This window comes from Globicephala melas, chromosome 12 (genome assembly GCF_963455315.2).
Source record: "Globicephala melas chromosome 12, mGloMel1.2, whole genome shotgun sequence".
NCBI classification, from domain to species: domain Eukaryota; kingdom Metazoa; phylum Chordata; class Mammalia; order Artiodactyla; family Delphinidae; genus Globicephala; species Globicephala melas.
In genome coordinates this window covers 78,983,628-78,998,017 of record NC_083325.1, presented here as the reverse complement: position 1 = coordinate 78,998,017, position 14,390 = coordinate 78,983,628, and the positions used below count along the sequence as shown (strand labels likewise).

The following is a 14,390-nucleotide window of genomic DNA, read 5'->3' as shown; positions in this document are numbered from 1 at the left end:
TACTCCCAGGTGGCATTCAGGCCTGGGGCTGATGACCTGCCCATCTCCAGGCTACACACTGAGGCAAACACAGCTGAATCTGGAACAACAGGGAGGATAAGGGTGTCAACCCTCCATGCAGTCAAAAACCCCTACATAACTTATAGTCAGCCCTCCATGCACGTGGATCCTCTGTACACACAGCTCCACATCCTCAGATTCGGCCAACTGAGGACCATGTCGTTTTGCAGTATTTACTACTGAAAAAAGTCCATGTGTGAGTGGAACTGCACAGTTTGAACCCGTGTTGTTCAAGGGTCAAATGTATATTCTCTTTTCTTCATTCTCAGGAAGTGATGTTCTGGCCTTTGGAAGCCCACCAGATGGTACAACAGGGTCTTAATGGTCCCACTGGTCTTAAGAGTCTATGTCACAACCCAATTATCAAAAAGCCTTCAACTGAGATAAGGAGCATTAGTATAATGGGAAAGAGGTACTTTGATTTCCCATCTGTCTTTGTGCCTCTGGAATTTCATAAGGAGAAAAGGTTGTTGAGAAAAGCAGGATCCCCAAGACATTCCTGGGTTCCCTGGACCTACAACCTAATATTGTCAGAACTACACTTCAATTTCTAAAAGATACAACTAATTCAAACAGACACTGTTATCCTAAAAACTGTTCTTAACCATAAAACAGTATATATTGAGTACATAGCCATAAAGCTAGGAGACTTTCTTTTCTTTTTTTTTTTTTAGTAGCAGAAGACTTTCAAAAAAAAAAGCAAAGTTCACATTCTGTACGTTACAGTAATCCTATTATGCTAGACATATTTTGGTTTGGCCTCAGGATCACGTAAAAATAAGTTAGAAATAATTTTATAATCAGAAAAAAAAGTTTAAATTGTTTACATTTTAAATTTTTAAAATTTAAGATGTTTAGCATGAAACAAAAATTGTTACTTAGCAAAAAGGTAAAATTCAGTGAACATAGTACATACCAAGCTTCAGGGAGCAAAACGGAATATTCATGTGGAGAAGTGGTCTCTGGGAAATTGGAGAGAATCACGAGGCGATGAGGAAGCAGGTCAGATCCATGGTAAGTGAACAGAATTTCTAGGGCTTGTACATTACTTTCCTGTACAGAAGGCAAGGGCAAGTTTCTAACGTGAACCTTAGAAATAAAGGAGTGATTTTGTATGACAACATTCAAAACCTTAAAATTAACTTTTTTATGCAGTTCTGATATGAAGTGCTTTGAAAGATTCCTGATTTTTCCAGGTCTGTATCACTTTTCTCAACCTAATGCTCTAAAAATTATTTTTAGAACTCAGAATAATGAATAAAAAAATTTTAACATGATTCTATTTTCTCTACATTTATTAATATAGTACAACACAGAAAGGAAATGTAATGATATAGGCATGCAATAACATTAACTGCATGGCTCAAAGACTTAGAAAGTGTTAATAACCATAATTGTTTTATTTACAAAAAAGAAATTACCCGAGCATAAGTTCTTGCTGAGAGAACAATATTCTGATTTCTGAACTTCTTAAAGAATTCAGCATCATATCTCTGTTCAGATGCATGAGGCACTCTGAGGATTTCCTGAGGGGAAACAGTGATTTAATGGAAAGGCTTTTAAATATGGGTGACAAGAAAATATTAAAAACCATTACAACTCTGCCTACCTAAATAAATAAGGCCTGAATTAATTAAACTCTCAACTGTTAACTAAAGTACTACATCTGTATTCTTGTCTTTATTTGGAAAATGGCTATATTTATAAATGCTGTTAATTGAAAAAAAATCCAGAAGTAAATGAAATAGGCAGTACAATTACAGTAGGACAAGCAAAATCCACCACCTGGTAAAAACGAATAAACGACAGTTACACATGGCTATGTACTATGGGCACCTGTCACATCTGTGTGAGAACTTTAGATTAACTTTACTGCTGCTGGAATGATCTATGTAAATTGCAGATTGAACCATTCATTCTTTAATCAGATATTTATTATCAAGGTGTCAATAATGTGCAAGGGGCACTGTGATAGGCAGTGGTTATACAATGAACAATAATACAGCTTCCCTGCTCTCCAAGTAGCTCAAAATCTAGTAGGGAAGACGAACAAGCAATAAGAACAGGTAAAGGGAAACACATAGGAAGGTGCTAAAACTAGTCCTGGGAGGACAGGGAGGGCCTCCCAGAAGGGCCGCCAAAGCTGACACATAAAGAACAAACAGGAGTTAGCCACGGCAACGGCAAGTGTACATCTCCCCACCACAGCGATGGCTTCAGGCTCATTTCTCTTGTGTTTATGCTGAACCCCAGACACCTAGCATGCTGGCTTTCACATAATAAATAGCCAGTAAGTATTTGTTAACTGCATTAACTTACTGAGATAGAAAAGAGGGAAGAAAGAGGATGTTCAGAGGAGGCTCTTGCTTCCTATTTATTTAGACAAAATACTTACCTTCTCTAAGCCTCACATCCATAAACTGAGAGGATAGCAATACCTGCCTCAAAGGGCTGTCAAGAAATAATCTGAATGAAGTACCTAAGACACTGGCTGGCAAAGAGTAAGTCCTCAACAAATATGTTGGTATTTTTTAAGGTATCTCTTAACTACTGATTTCTTCAAATATTTCCTGAGCTCAACAAGCCAGGTCTCGTTCAGAGCTCTGGTGATACTGCAGCAAACAAGACAAGACCCTTACCCTTATGGAGCTTCTATGCTTGCAGCCCGCCCCCCCGCACAGTAGTCCTAGAGACCCCTAAGTCAGCCTCCCTTTTTTTAAGGACTAGTTGAAATATCACTTCCTACATAGTCTTCTTGGACATCCCCAGGAAAAATTTAATGTTTTGCTCCATTATGCCCCCTCATCAATTCTTCATATCTTCATTATCATCACTTATTGCCCATATAATGAGGACTCCACAAGGACTATTCCTTGTTCATCTCTCTACCACCATCACTGGCATAATATTTGGCATACAGTAGGAATTTGTGTAAAATTTAAATAAATCCATTTTTATCTAATTTATCACAGAATTAATAAAATAAGCCATGCCCTATGATTAAAATGCAATGCCTATCTCTACCACTATCTAGCTGGTTAGTCACTGTATCAAAACATCGTTTCTAAGTTTTAACGGCCAAGTTCATGAACTTCACGTACTTTTCAAAAGCTTAACTTAATTCCACTTTAGTGGGCTCAACAAATACTTTAAATTTCACTATTACCATGTAATAATAAATGCACTTACTACTGTCAAATAGGAAATAGCAATTCAATAACTAAAAAATAATAAAATAAAATTAACTGGAACATGAAACTCTGAATATTTTATGGAACTTTTTCTTTGTAAGATCTCATCAGTGAAACTAAAGCTAAGTATAAAAAATAATAAACTATATCTGTACCAACATCAGTAATTCACAATATGCTTTTATATATTACATCAATATCACAGAACTCGGACACAATAAAAGGATATGCTTTAAAATAATATGACCATCCAACAGTCAAACTAGTTGTACTACAGATAAAACTATTAGGAATGTTTTATAGCTTGTTTGTATGAAGTGATATACTAATTACCATGTTTACTAATAACCAGAGAAACAGTCCTCTTTCGTCACTAGTATTCTGTTTGAAAACATTCTATTGTATTAACAGCTGGAGAATCAAATGCTTTTATTTGCCTGCAGGCATCACAAGTACTAAGTACCTCCATTACTATGGGGACAGGCATCACGTTATCAGATGAACCATTCATTCTTTAATCAGATATTTATTAGGTGTCAATAATGTGCAAGGGGCACTGTGATAGGCAGTGGTGATACAATGAACAATAATACAGCTTCCCTGCTCTCCAAGTAGCTCAAAATCTAGTAGGGAAGACAAACAAGCAATAAGAACAGGTAAAGGGAAACACATAGGAAGTGATGTTTACTGAGTCCCTACTATGCGCCAATACCAAAAGCCACGGTGTGACCACAGAAGGGAGGCCGAGAGAGATGGAGGAAGTAAACTGCAAATGATGTCAAATTTCAAAGGCGGGAAATTTATACTAAATCCTGGGTAATGTAAGCTATGAGGGTCATGTGAAAAAGCAATCTAAACTGTGTCTATTTTATGAAATGCTTCTCACGCCTTTAACGATACCTAAATCTCATGGTACAGAGTGCTACTGAAATGCCCAACATGGGATATTTGTGTTTGTGGTCCCGAAGAAACAATTTTGAAGTATGCTTTAAGTTCAAGTGACTAACTCTGGCCATAATTAGGATCAAAGTTTAACCAACTAAATTCAAACCACTAATAAATCATTAAAATTAAACAAGTCAGAAATAGTCATATTAGGATTATTAAAACCCAGTGTATACTGAATTTGGTACTATAGACGGCTATATGCCATAACCTGAAGTTTAAATGTAAAATAAAAGTAAATGAAAAGGACCATAAACCTAGGAAACACAGATTCTGAGATGGCTAACGCATTTCTACTCCCTAGACGAACAAAGCAACTTCTGGCCTTTCATGAACCTCTAAATTTTACCAAAACTGATGTATAAGAGAACCTGCTTCTATACAAAATGAACTTTTCCCACATAAATAGTTCTAAAGACCAAGAATATCAGATATGAAGGCAGCCTTAGCATTTATAATGACAGACCAAGTGAACATAATTGGTTTGATTAAAACTACTCCTGGGCTTCCCTGGTGGCGCAGTGGTTCAGAGTCCGCCTGCCGACGCAGGGGATGCACGTTCGTGCCCCGGTCCGGGAAGATCCCACATGCCACGGAGAGGCTGGGCCGTGAGTCATGGCCGCTGAGCCTGCACGTCTGGAGCCTGTCCTCTGCAGCAGGAGAGGCCGCAACAGTGAGAGGCCTGTGTACCGCAAAAATAAAACAAACAAACAAACAAACAAACAAAAACTACTCCTTACCTCATATGTTGCGAGTCGATCTAAGTAGGTTAATAATTTCAGTCTACAACGGCAAAGTTCCTTTTGTTCCAGTGTTAACCTGTTTTGAACAACTGTATTAGGCCACTTATATTTACCTACAAGCACATTTCTCTAAGATCTAAAATAGAATAAAAATGATCAATATTGTATTAAGCCTCAAATTCATGGAACAGTACACAAAAGCACAAGGGTAAAACAATACTAAATGCATTTGATTTAACTTGCCAAAATAATGTACAGCAATTGTCACTAGTAAAGAACACACTTAGATTACTAGGTATTACTAGGTAAGAAATTACAAATGAACAGTAATAAATCATTTACTTTGAAAAGTTCACTAATTTAAGTAGTTCTTGTCTCTTCCTGAGCTCCTTCTTTTTCTTCTCGGCAGGCTCTTCATCAGGTGGGGAAAGCTCCTCGTAGGAGACACCGTCAATGTCCATTTCACCAAGTAGTGTAAATCTGTGAGAAAAAAAGAAAACCCAAATCTGTGTATTTTTTTAAATTTCATATAGTGAAGTACCTTCTCCTACTTTGATTTTATTACATTGGTTTCTGCAGAAACAGAAACAAGCAATTATTTGAAAGAAAGCTTTTGCTATTTATTATAAGCAAAGCGATTCTTTCATTTATGTCCATAGGATGGGCAAAAAGTCATCAGTAATCATCACATGTAGAAACTCTGAATATCAAGAAAATGAAAACTGCTTACGAAAACATGGGAGGTTATAGTCACCCAATGTGAAACAGCCTATGAAGAAAACGTTGCCCAGAGTTTACAATGTGAATCACTTCTATTTAAGGTTTTAAAATGGTAATGAATGTCAGTCTCATTTAAATTACTTATCAAATACACTATCACATTTATATCCCCCCAAAAGTTCCAAATGTTTGATGAACAGCAGCTCTTCTCAAATAACTTTATTACTGTTATTAACTGACATTTGTAGGGTGCTTAAAAGTTTATGAGGTGATTCCCTCTTGTGAGAGCACCGGAATCACAACAAACTGCTGAACGATCATCAACAGAAAGACACTGGAACTCACCAAAAACCCCACATCCAAAGACAAAGGAGAAGCCACAATGAGATGGTAGGAGGGGCACAATCACAATAAAATCAAATCCCAAGACCACTGGGTGGGTGACTCACAAACTGGAGAACAATTATACCACACAACTCCACCCACTGGAGTGAAGGTTCTGAGCCCCTCCCAGGGTCAGGCTTCCCACCCTGGGGGTCTGGCAATAGGAGGGGGAATTCCTAGAGAATCAGACTTTGAAGGCTAGCCGGATTTGATTGCAGGACTTCAACAGGACTGGGGGAAACAGAGACTCCACTCTTAGAGGGCACACACAAAGTAGTGTGCGCATCAGGACCCAGGGGAAGGAGCAGTGACCCCGTAAGAGACTGAACCAGACCTACCTGCTAGTATTGGAGGGTCTCCTGCAGAGGCAGGGGGTGGCTGTGTCTCACCATGAGGACAAGGACACTGGCAGCAGAAGTTCTGGGAAGTACTCCTTAGAGTGAGCCCTCCCAGAGTCCGCCATTAGCACCACCAAAGAGCCTGGGAAGGCTCCAGTGCTGGGTCGCCTCAGGCCAAACAACCAACAGGGAGGGAACCCAGCCCAACCCATCAGCAGACAAGCAGATTAAAGTTTTACTGAGCTCTGCCCACCAGAGCAACACCCGGCTCTACCCACCACTGGTCCCTCCCATCAGGAAACTTGCACAAGCCTCTTAGATAGCCTCATCCACCAGAGGGCAGACAGCAGAAGCAAGAAGAACTACAATCCTGCAGCCTGTGGAACAAAACCACATTCACAGAAAGATAGACAAGATGAAAAAGCAGAGGTCTATGTACCAGATGAAGGAACAAAATAAAACCCTAGAAAAACAACTAGATGAAGTGGAGATAGGCAACCTTCCAGAAAAAGAATTCAGAATAATGATAGTGAAGATAATCTAGGACCTAGGAAAAAGAATGGAGGCAAAGATTGAGAAGATGAAAGAAATGTTTAACAAAGACCTAGAAGAATTAAAGAACAAACAAACAGAGATGAACAATACAATAACTGAAATGAAAACTACACTAGAAGGAATCAACAGCAGAATAACTGAGGCAGAAGAACGGATAAGTGAGCTGGAAGACAGAATGGTGGGATTCACTGCTGAGGAACAGAATAAAGAAAAAAGAATGAAAAGAAATGAAGACAGTCTAAGAGACCTCTGGGACAACATTAAACGCAACAACAATCATATTATAGGGGTCCCAGAAGGAGAAGAGAGAGAGAAAGGACACGAGAAAATATTTGAAGAGATTATAGTCGAAAACTTCCCTAACATGGGAAAGGAAACAGCCACCCAAGTCCAGGAAGGGCAGAGTCCCATACAGGATAAACCCAAGAAGAAACATGCCGAGACACATAGTAATCAAACTGGCAAAAATTAAAGACAAAGAAAAATTATTGAAAGCAGCAAGGGAAAAACGACAAATAACATACAAGGGAACTCCAATAAGGTTAACAGCTGACTTCTCAGCAGAAACTCTACAAGCCAGAAGGGAGTGGCATGACATATTTAAATTGATGAAAGGGAAGAACCTACAACCAAGATTACTCTACCTGGCAAGGATCTCATTCAGGTTTGATGGAGAAATCAAAAGCTCTACAGACAAGCAAAAGATAACAGCACCAGCACCCCCAAATCAGCTCTACAACAAATGCTGAAGGAACTTCGCTAAGTGGGAAACACAAGAGAAGAAAAGGACCTACAAAAACAAACCCATAACAATTAAGAAAATGGTAATAGGAACATACTTATCGATAATTACCTTAAATGTGAATGGATGAAATGCTCCAACCAAAAGACACAGACTGGCTGAATGGATACAAAAACAAGACCCATATATATGCTGTCTACAAGAGACCCACTTCAGGCATAGGGACACATACAGACTGAAAGTGAGGGGATGGAAAAAGATATTCCATGCAAATGGAAATCAAAAGAAAGCTGGAGTAGCAATACTCATATCAGATAAAATAGACTTTAAAATAAAGACTATTACAAGAGACAAAGAAGGACACTACATAATGATCAAGGGATCAATCCAAGAAGAAGATATAACAATTATAAATATATATGCACCTAACACACGAGCACCTCAATACATAAGGCAACTGCTAACAGCTCTAAAAGAGGAAATCAACAGTAACTCAGTAATAGTGGGGGACTTTAACACCTCACTTACACCAATGGACAGATCTTCCAAACAGAAAATTAATAAGGAAACACAACCTTTAAATGACACAACAGACCAGATAGATTTAATTGATATTTATACAACATTCCATCCAAAAAGAGCAGATTACACTTTCTTCTCAAGTGCACACAGAACATTCTCCAGGATAGATCACCTCTTGGGTCACAGATCAAGCCTCAGTAAATTTAAGAAAACTGAAATTATATCAAGCATCCTTTCCTACCACAATGCTATGAGATTAGAAATCAATTACAGGGAAAAAAACGTAAACACAAACACATGGAGGCTAAACAATACGTTACTAAATAATCAAGAGATCATTGAAGAAATCAAGAGGAAATCCCAAAATACCTAGAGACAAATGACAATGAAAACACGACAATCCAAAACCTATGGGATGCAGCAAAAGCAGTTCTAAGAGGGAAGTTTATAGAAATACAATCCTACCTCAAGAAACAACAAACATCTCAAATAAACAACCTAACCTTACACCTAAAGGAACTAGAGAAAGAAGAACAAACAAAACCCAAAGTTAGTAGAAGGAAAGAAATCATAAAGATCAGAGCAGAAATAAATGAAATAGAAACGAAGAAGACAATAGCAAAAATCAATAAAACTAAAAGCTGGTTCTTTGAGAAGGTAAACAAAATTGATAAACCTTTAGCCAGACTCATCAAGAAAAAAGAGGGAGAGGACTCAAATCCATAAAATTAGAAATGAAAAAGGAGAAGTTACAACAGACACCAGAGAAATACAAAGCATCCTAAGAGACTACTACAAGCAACTCTATGCCAATAAAATGAACAACCTGGAAGAAATGGAAAAATTGTTAGAAAGGTATAACCTTCCAAGACTGAACCAGGAAGAAATAGAAAATATGAGCAGAACAATCACAAGCACAGAAATTGAGACTGTGATTAAAAATCTTCCAACAAACAAAAGCCCAGGACCAGATGGCTTCACAGGTGAATTCTATCAAACATTTAGAGAAGAACTAAACAGCTATCCTTCTCATACTCTTCCAAAATATAGCAGAGGGAGGAACACTCCCAAACTCATTCTAGGAGGCCACCATCACCCTGATACCAAAACCAGACAAAGATACTACAAAAAAAGAAAATTACAGACCAATATCACTGATGAATATAGATGCAAAAATCCTCAACAAAATACTAGCAAACAGAATCCAACAGCACATTAAAAGGATCATATACCATGATCAAGTGGGATTTATCCCAGGGATGCAAGGATTCTTCAATATATGCAAATCAATCATTGTGATACACCGTATTAACAAACTGAAGAATAAAAACCATATGATCATCTCAATAGATGCAGAAAAAGCTTTTGACAAAATTCAACACGAATTTATGACAAAAACCCTCCAGAAAGTGGGCATAGAGGGAACCTACCTCAACATAATAAAGGCCATATATGACAAACCCACAGCAAACATCATTCTCAGTAGTGAAAAACTGAAATCATTTCCTCTAAGATCAGGAAGAAGACAAGCATGTCCACTCTCACCACTATTATTCAACATAGTTTTGGAAGTCCTAGCCAAGGCAATCAGAGAAGAAAAAGAAATAAAAGGAATACATATTGGAAAAGAAGTAAAACTGTCACTGTTTGCACATGACATGATACTATACATAGAGAATCCTAAAGATGCCACCAGAAAACTACTAGAGCTAATCAATGAATCTGGTAAAGTTGCAGGATACAAAATTAATGCACAGAAATCTCTTGCATTCCTATACACTAATGATGAAAAATCTGAAAGAGAAATTAAGGAAACAGTCCCATTTACCACTGCAACAAAAAGAATACCTAGGAATAAACCTACCTAGAGAGACAAAAGACCTGTATGCAGAAAACTATAAGACACTGATGAAAGAAATTAGAGATGATACAAACAAATGGAGAGATATACCATGTTCTTGGATTGGAAGAATCAATACTGTGAAAATGACTCTACTACCCAAAGCAATCTACAGATTCAGTGCAATCCCTATCAAATTACCAATGGCATTTTTTTCAGAACTAGAACAAAAAATCTTAAAATTTGTATGGAGACACAAAAGACCCCAAATAGCCAAAGCGGTCTTGAGGGAAAGAAATGGAGCAGGAGGACTCAGACTCCCTGACTTCAGACTATACTACAAAGCTACAGTAATCAAGACAATATGGTAATGGTACAAAAACAGAAATACAGATCAATGGAACAGGATAGAAAGCCCAGAGATAAACCCACGCACCTATGCTCAACTAATCTATGACAAAGGAGGCAAAGATATACAACGGAGAAAAGACAATCTCTTCAATAAGTGGTACTGGGAAAACTGGACAGCTACATGTAAAAGAATGAAATTAGAACACTCCCTAACACCATACACAAAAATAAACTCAAAATGGATTAGAGACCTAAATGTAAGACCGGACACTATAAAACTCTTACAGGAAAACATAGGAAGAACACTCTTTAACATAAATCACAGAAAGATCTTTTTTGATCCACCTCCTAGAGCAATGGAAATAAAAACAAAAACAAACAAATGAGACCTAATGAAACTTAGAAGCTTTTGCAAAGCAAAGGAAACTACAAACAAGACGAAAAGACAGCCCTCAGAATGGGAGAAAATATTTGCAAATGAAGCAACTTACAAAGGATTAATCTCCAAAATATATAAACAGCTCATGCAGCTCAATATTAAAAAAACAAACAACCCAATCCAAAAATGGGCAGAAGACCTAAATAGGCATTTCTCCAAAGAAGATATACAGATGGCCAGGAAGCACATGAAAAGCTGCTCAACATTACTAATTATTAGAGAAATGCAAATCAAAAGTACAATGAGGTATCACCTCACACCAGTTGGAATGGGCATCATCAGAAAATCTACAAACAACAAATGCTGGAGAGGGTGTGGAAAAAAGCGAACCCTCTTGCACTGTTGGTAGGAATGTAAATTGATACAGCCACTATGGAGGTTCCTTAAAAAACTAAAAATAGAACTACCATGTGACCCAGCAATCCCACTACTGGGCATATATCCAGAGAAAACCATAATTCAGAAAGACACATGCACCCCAATGTTCACTGCAGCACTATTTACAATAGCCAGGACATGGAAGCAACCTAAATGCCCATCGACAGACGAATGGATAAAGAAGACGTCAGCCACAAAAAGGAACGAAGTTGGGTCATTTGTAGAGACGTGGATGGACCTAGAGACTGTCATAAAGAGTGAAGAAAGTCAGAAAAAGAAAAACAAATATCGTATATTAACACATATATTTGGAACCTAGAAAAACGGTACAGATGAACCGGTTTGCAGGGCAGAAATTGAGACACAGATGTAGAGAACAAACGTATGGACACCAAGCAGGGAAGGTGGCGGGGTGTTGTGGTGGTGGTGGGATGAATTGGGAGATTGGGATTGATATGTAGACACTAATATGTATAAAATGGATAAACAATAAGAACCTGCTGTTTAAAAAAATAAATAAAATAAAATTCAAAAAAAAGTTTATGAGATGCTTTCACAAGATATATAACTTAATCAAGGTAATTCTCTGAAGAAGGACACAATGCTACACATAAAGTAAGTGAACGAAGCTCAGACTTGCCTACGGTGGTTCAATTCACCGGTCAGCGCACCTGGGCGCATGCCGCCTGAACCTCACAGCTTAGAAACGGCCAGCATTCAATAAATGTTTGTAGAATTTGCTCTTTCCTTAGCATCAAGCTACCATATGTAAACGTATTTAACTTAAAGGAAAGAAAACTGACCTCAGATAAAAAAGCATTAATCAAAGGCAACTGCTTCATTGCAGAATAACCTAAATAAAGAAAAGTTTACCCTTTCCAATGTCTCAGCTTAAAAGTTTTCATAAAGTCACCTTTACTTCTATCCACATCTTTCCAGAACCAACCTGCCATCATCTGCTCCTTTCCCTATGGCTAAAAGAGCCTCCAGGTCTGTGCCTTTTAATCCGTATTGAAGCAGTTCTTTTGCAGCATCCACATTTTCAGGAACTCTTTCCAAGCACTCATGAAGAACCCAGGATCGTTTCTTTATTTTACTCTGGATATAGAGAAAATTTAAAAACAGAGGCATTAAAGAAACCATGATATCTGAGAGCACCTGAAAACTGCCTTCTAGAATTATAAAGCTATACGTAAGAGAGTAGAGCTACCTGAAACCTTGGCCACAAGCAGCTGCTAGAGCATCTCAACATTAAAGAGCTACTTTCCTAACAGTGACTAGGACTGGGTAGAGGGCATGTGATTCCAACTGCTTGCTTTCTTCGTCTAATGAAACACACTGAAACACAAAGTTCAGTACTCTTTTTTGGAAACATAAAAAGCTCTTTCCAAACTTTTTAGTTGCTCTTTAGTTTGCACTTGGGCTATATAGAATAGTAGAAAATAAAGAAGTAAGCCAAGATTTATCTTCTTGTAACAAACATGTTTAACTTTGAAACAAAACTAATGAGGCAGAGCACGTCAAGGTTTTGTATTTACTTGACCATGAGATGTACTCCAAAGCACAGATGATAATTTAATCATAAAAAGTCATGGTATGTTGTTCCTTGGAAAGACGAAGGGCCCATATGTACTTCCCTCCCAACAGCTTCCTCTGACTCCATTCAAAATTCCTGACTTGCCCTCTTTCTAGAAGAGCCCTTGTGGATACAAATTTAGGGTAAAATCTGATTCATACCCCACACATTCCTTCATATCAATTCTTTCCTGAAATGTCTCTGAACTCACATCCCCTTCTCCACATCTATGGCCTCTGTATCAGTCCATGTCATTGACACGTAACAACTGGGACACTGCAGGAGTCTCTTGCCTTTGGCAAGGTTTCCCACCTGAACCCAAATCAATGTATCTTTCTAATCAATATGCCCCAATGTTCACCATCATGGAATCTCAGATCCAACAGACTGGTTTCCTTACAGAGCCATTCACCCAGGAAATATTTACTGAGTACTTTTTGTGTGCCAAGAAAATAGAGCAATGAATAAGCCAGGTTTAGTCACTGGCCTCACGAGTCATGCTCATTTTCTTTTAATTTTCTCATACCACTTGTCCCATTAAGAATGCCTTCCTCTCTTCTAGCTCTACTTTGAATCCTTTCAAATCCCTGCCCAAAACATCTTCACTATATGAAGACTTCCATAACCAGAGTCTATAATGATTGCTACCTTCACTGGGTTCCCACAGCATTTGTCCGCAATCTTCTTGTATGGTCATTTCTATAATGAAGGCATAAAGCTTGTCTTCTCGGTAAGATTATAAGCTCCCTAAAAGCGAAGGCCATATTTATGCCACTCCTGTACCCCTTTCATTCCTGGCATAGTGCTTTTACTCTTCACTGCCTATTTATTTTGCTGAATTAAATATTTCCCCCAATAAAAAATGTACATAATTTGTCTCTCCTAACATTTGTCAGCTCCTTCAGAGACCATATCTGCTTTCTACTGTGTTACAGAAAAGGCCGTTAAGTGGATATACATGAACTCATGAGCTCACTGTCCTGAGTCACAACAGAAAGAAAGATAATATAGGTTTGCTGTTCTGATATTCTAAAGAAAATACAAGCAACTTTGTCTTCTTCCTTTATTTCATTATCTTTCATGCTCTCTCAACTCTGATATCTTGCTTGTATTGACAGTTCATCTTCCCGTTGGGTTGAAGCATCAACTTCTTACACACAACTTTTTCAGATTACGTTTTTATTTATTTTTAATTACTCATGTACATGAATTTTTAGGGAAAACAACTACCATGAAAATTTCCCAACACTTCTTAGAATATTCCTAAATGAAAAGGTATTTGCCTTCCTAAATGTCACATGAGAAGTCAGCACCTTCTAAAAATAGGTATGAGTCCAACTACTTCCTTACAAAGGTGCCAATGATTCAAATAAACAGCCAACATAGTAACTCTAACTGTGGCAGCACATAGCAGCAAGGATTTAACTGTAGGATTTAAGCAAAAAGGGGGTATTTGGCAAGTTTGATATGACAGTTATCTATTTATTGCCTCTCAGCCTCAAAAGCACTCTTCAGAGCCAGCTATGGGATAAACAGCCTTTCCCATTTGCCGCTGACACGATATTAAGCTTTGTCAACAGAGGGCGCTGCAGGCCACTGCAGAGGA

The 14,390-nt window shown here is 38.0% G+C and overlaps 1 protein-coding gene across 3 annotated transcripts in view; it reads right to left on the bottom strand.

Annotated features, from left to right (window-relative positions):
* The window catches only part of NBAS (NBAS subunit of NRZ tethering complex), a 339,511-nt gene that overhangs the window by 244,089 nt on the left and 81,032 nt on the right, over positions 1–14,390 (bottom strand). For all 3 annotated transcript variants that reach the window (XR_009566136.1, XM_030844571.3, XM_030844572.3), the window contains 5 exons: positions 12,155–12,306; positions 5,282–5,419; positions 4,937–5,015; positions 1,482–1,586; positions 977–1,113 (listed from right to left, as the gene is read on the bottom strand). Coding sequence is in view for 2 of the 3 variants with exons in the window: in XM_030844571.3 (XP_030700431.2) it covers positions 977–1,113; positions 1,482–1,586; positions 4,937–5,015; positions 5,282–5,419; positions 12,155–12,306 (611 nt within the window). In the remaining variant the exon portion in view is untranslated. The remainder of the gene's footprint in view (positions 1–976; positions 1,114–1,481; positions 1,587–4,936; positions 5,016–5,281; positions 5,420–12,154; positions 12,307–14,390) is intronic.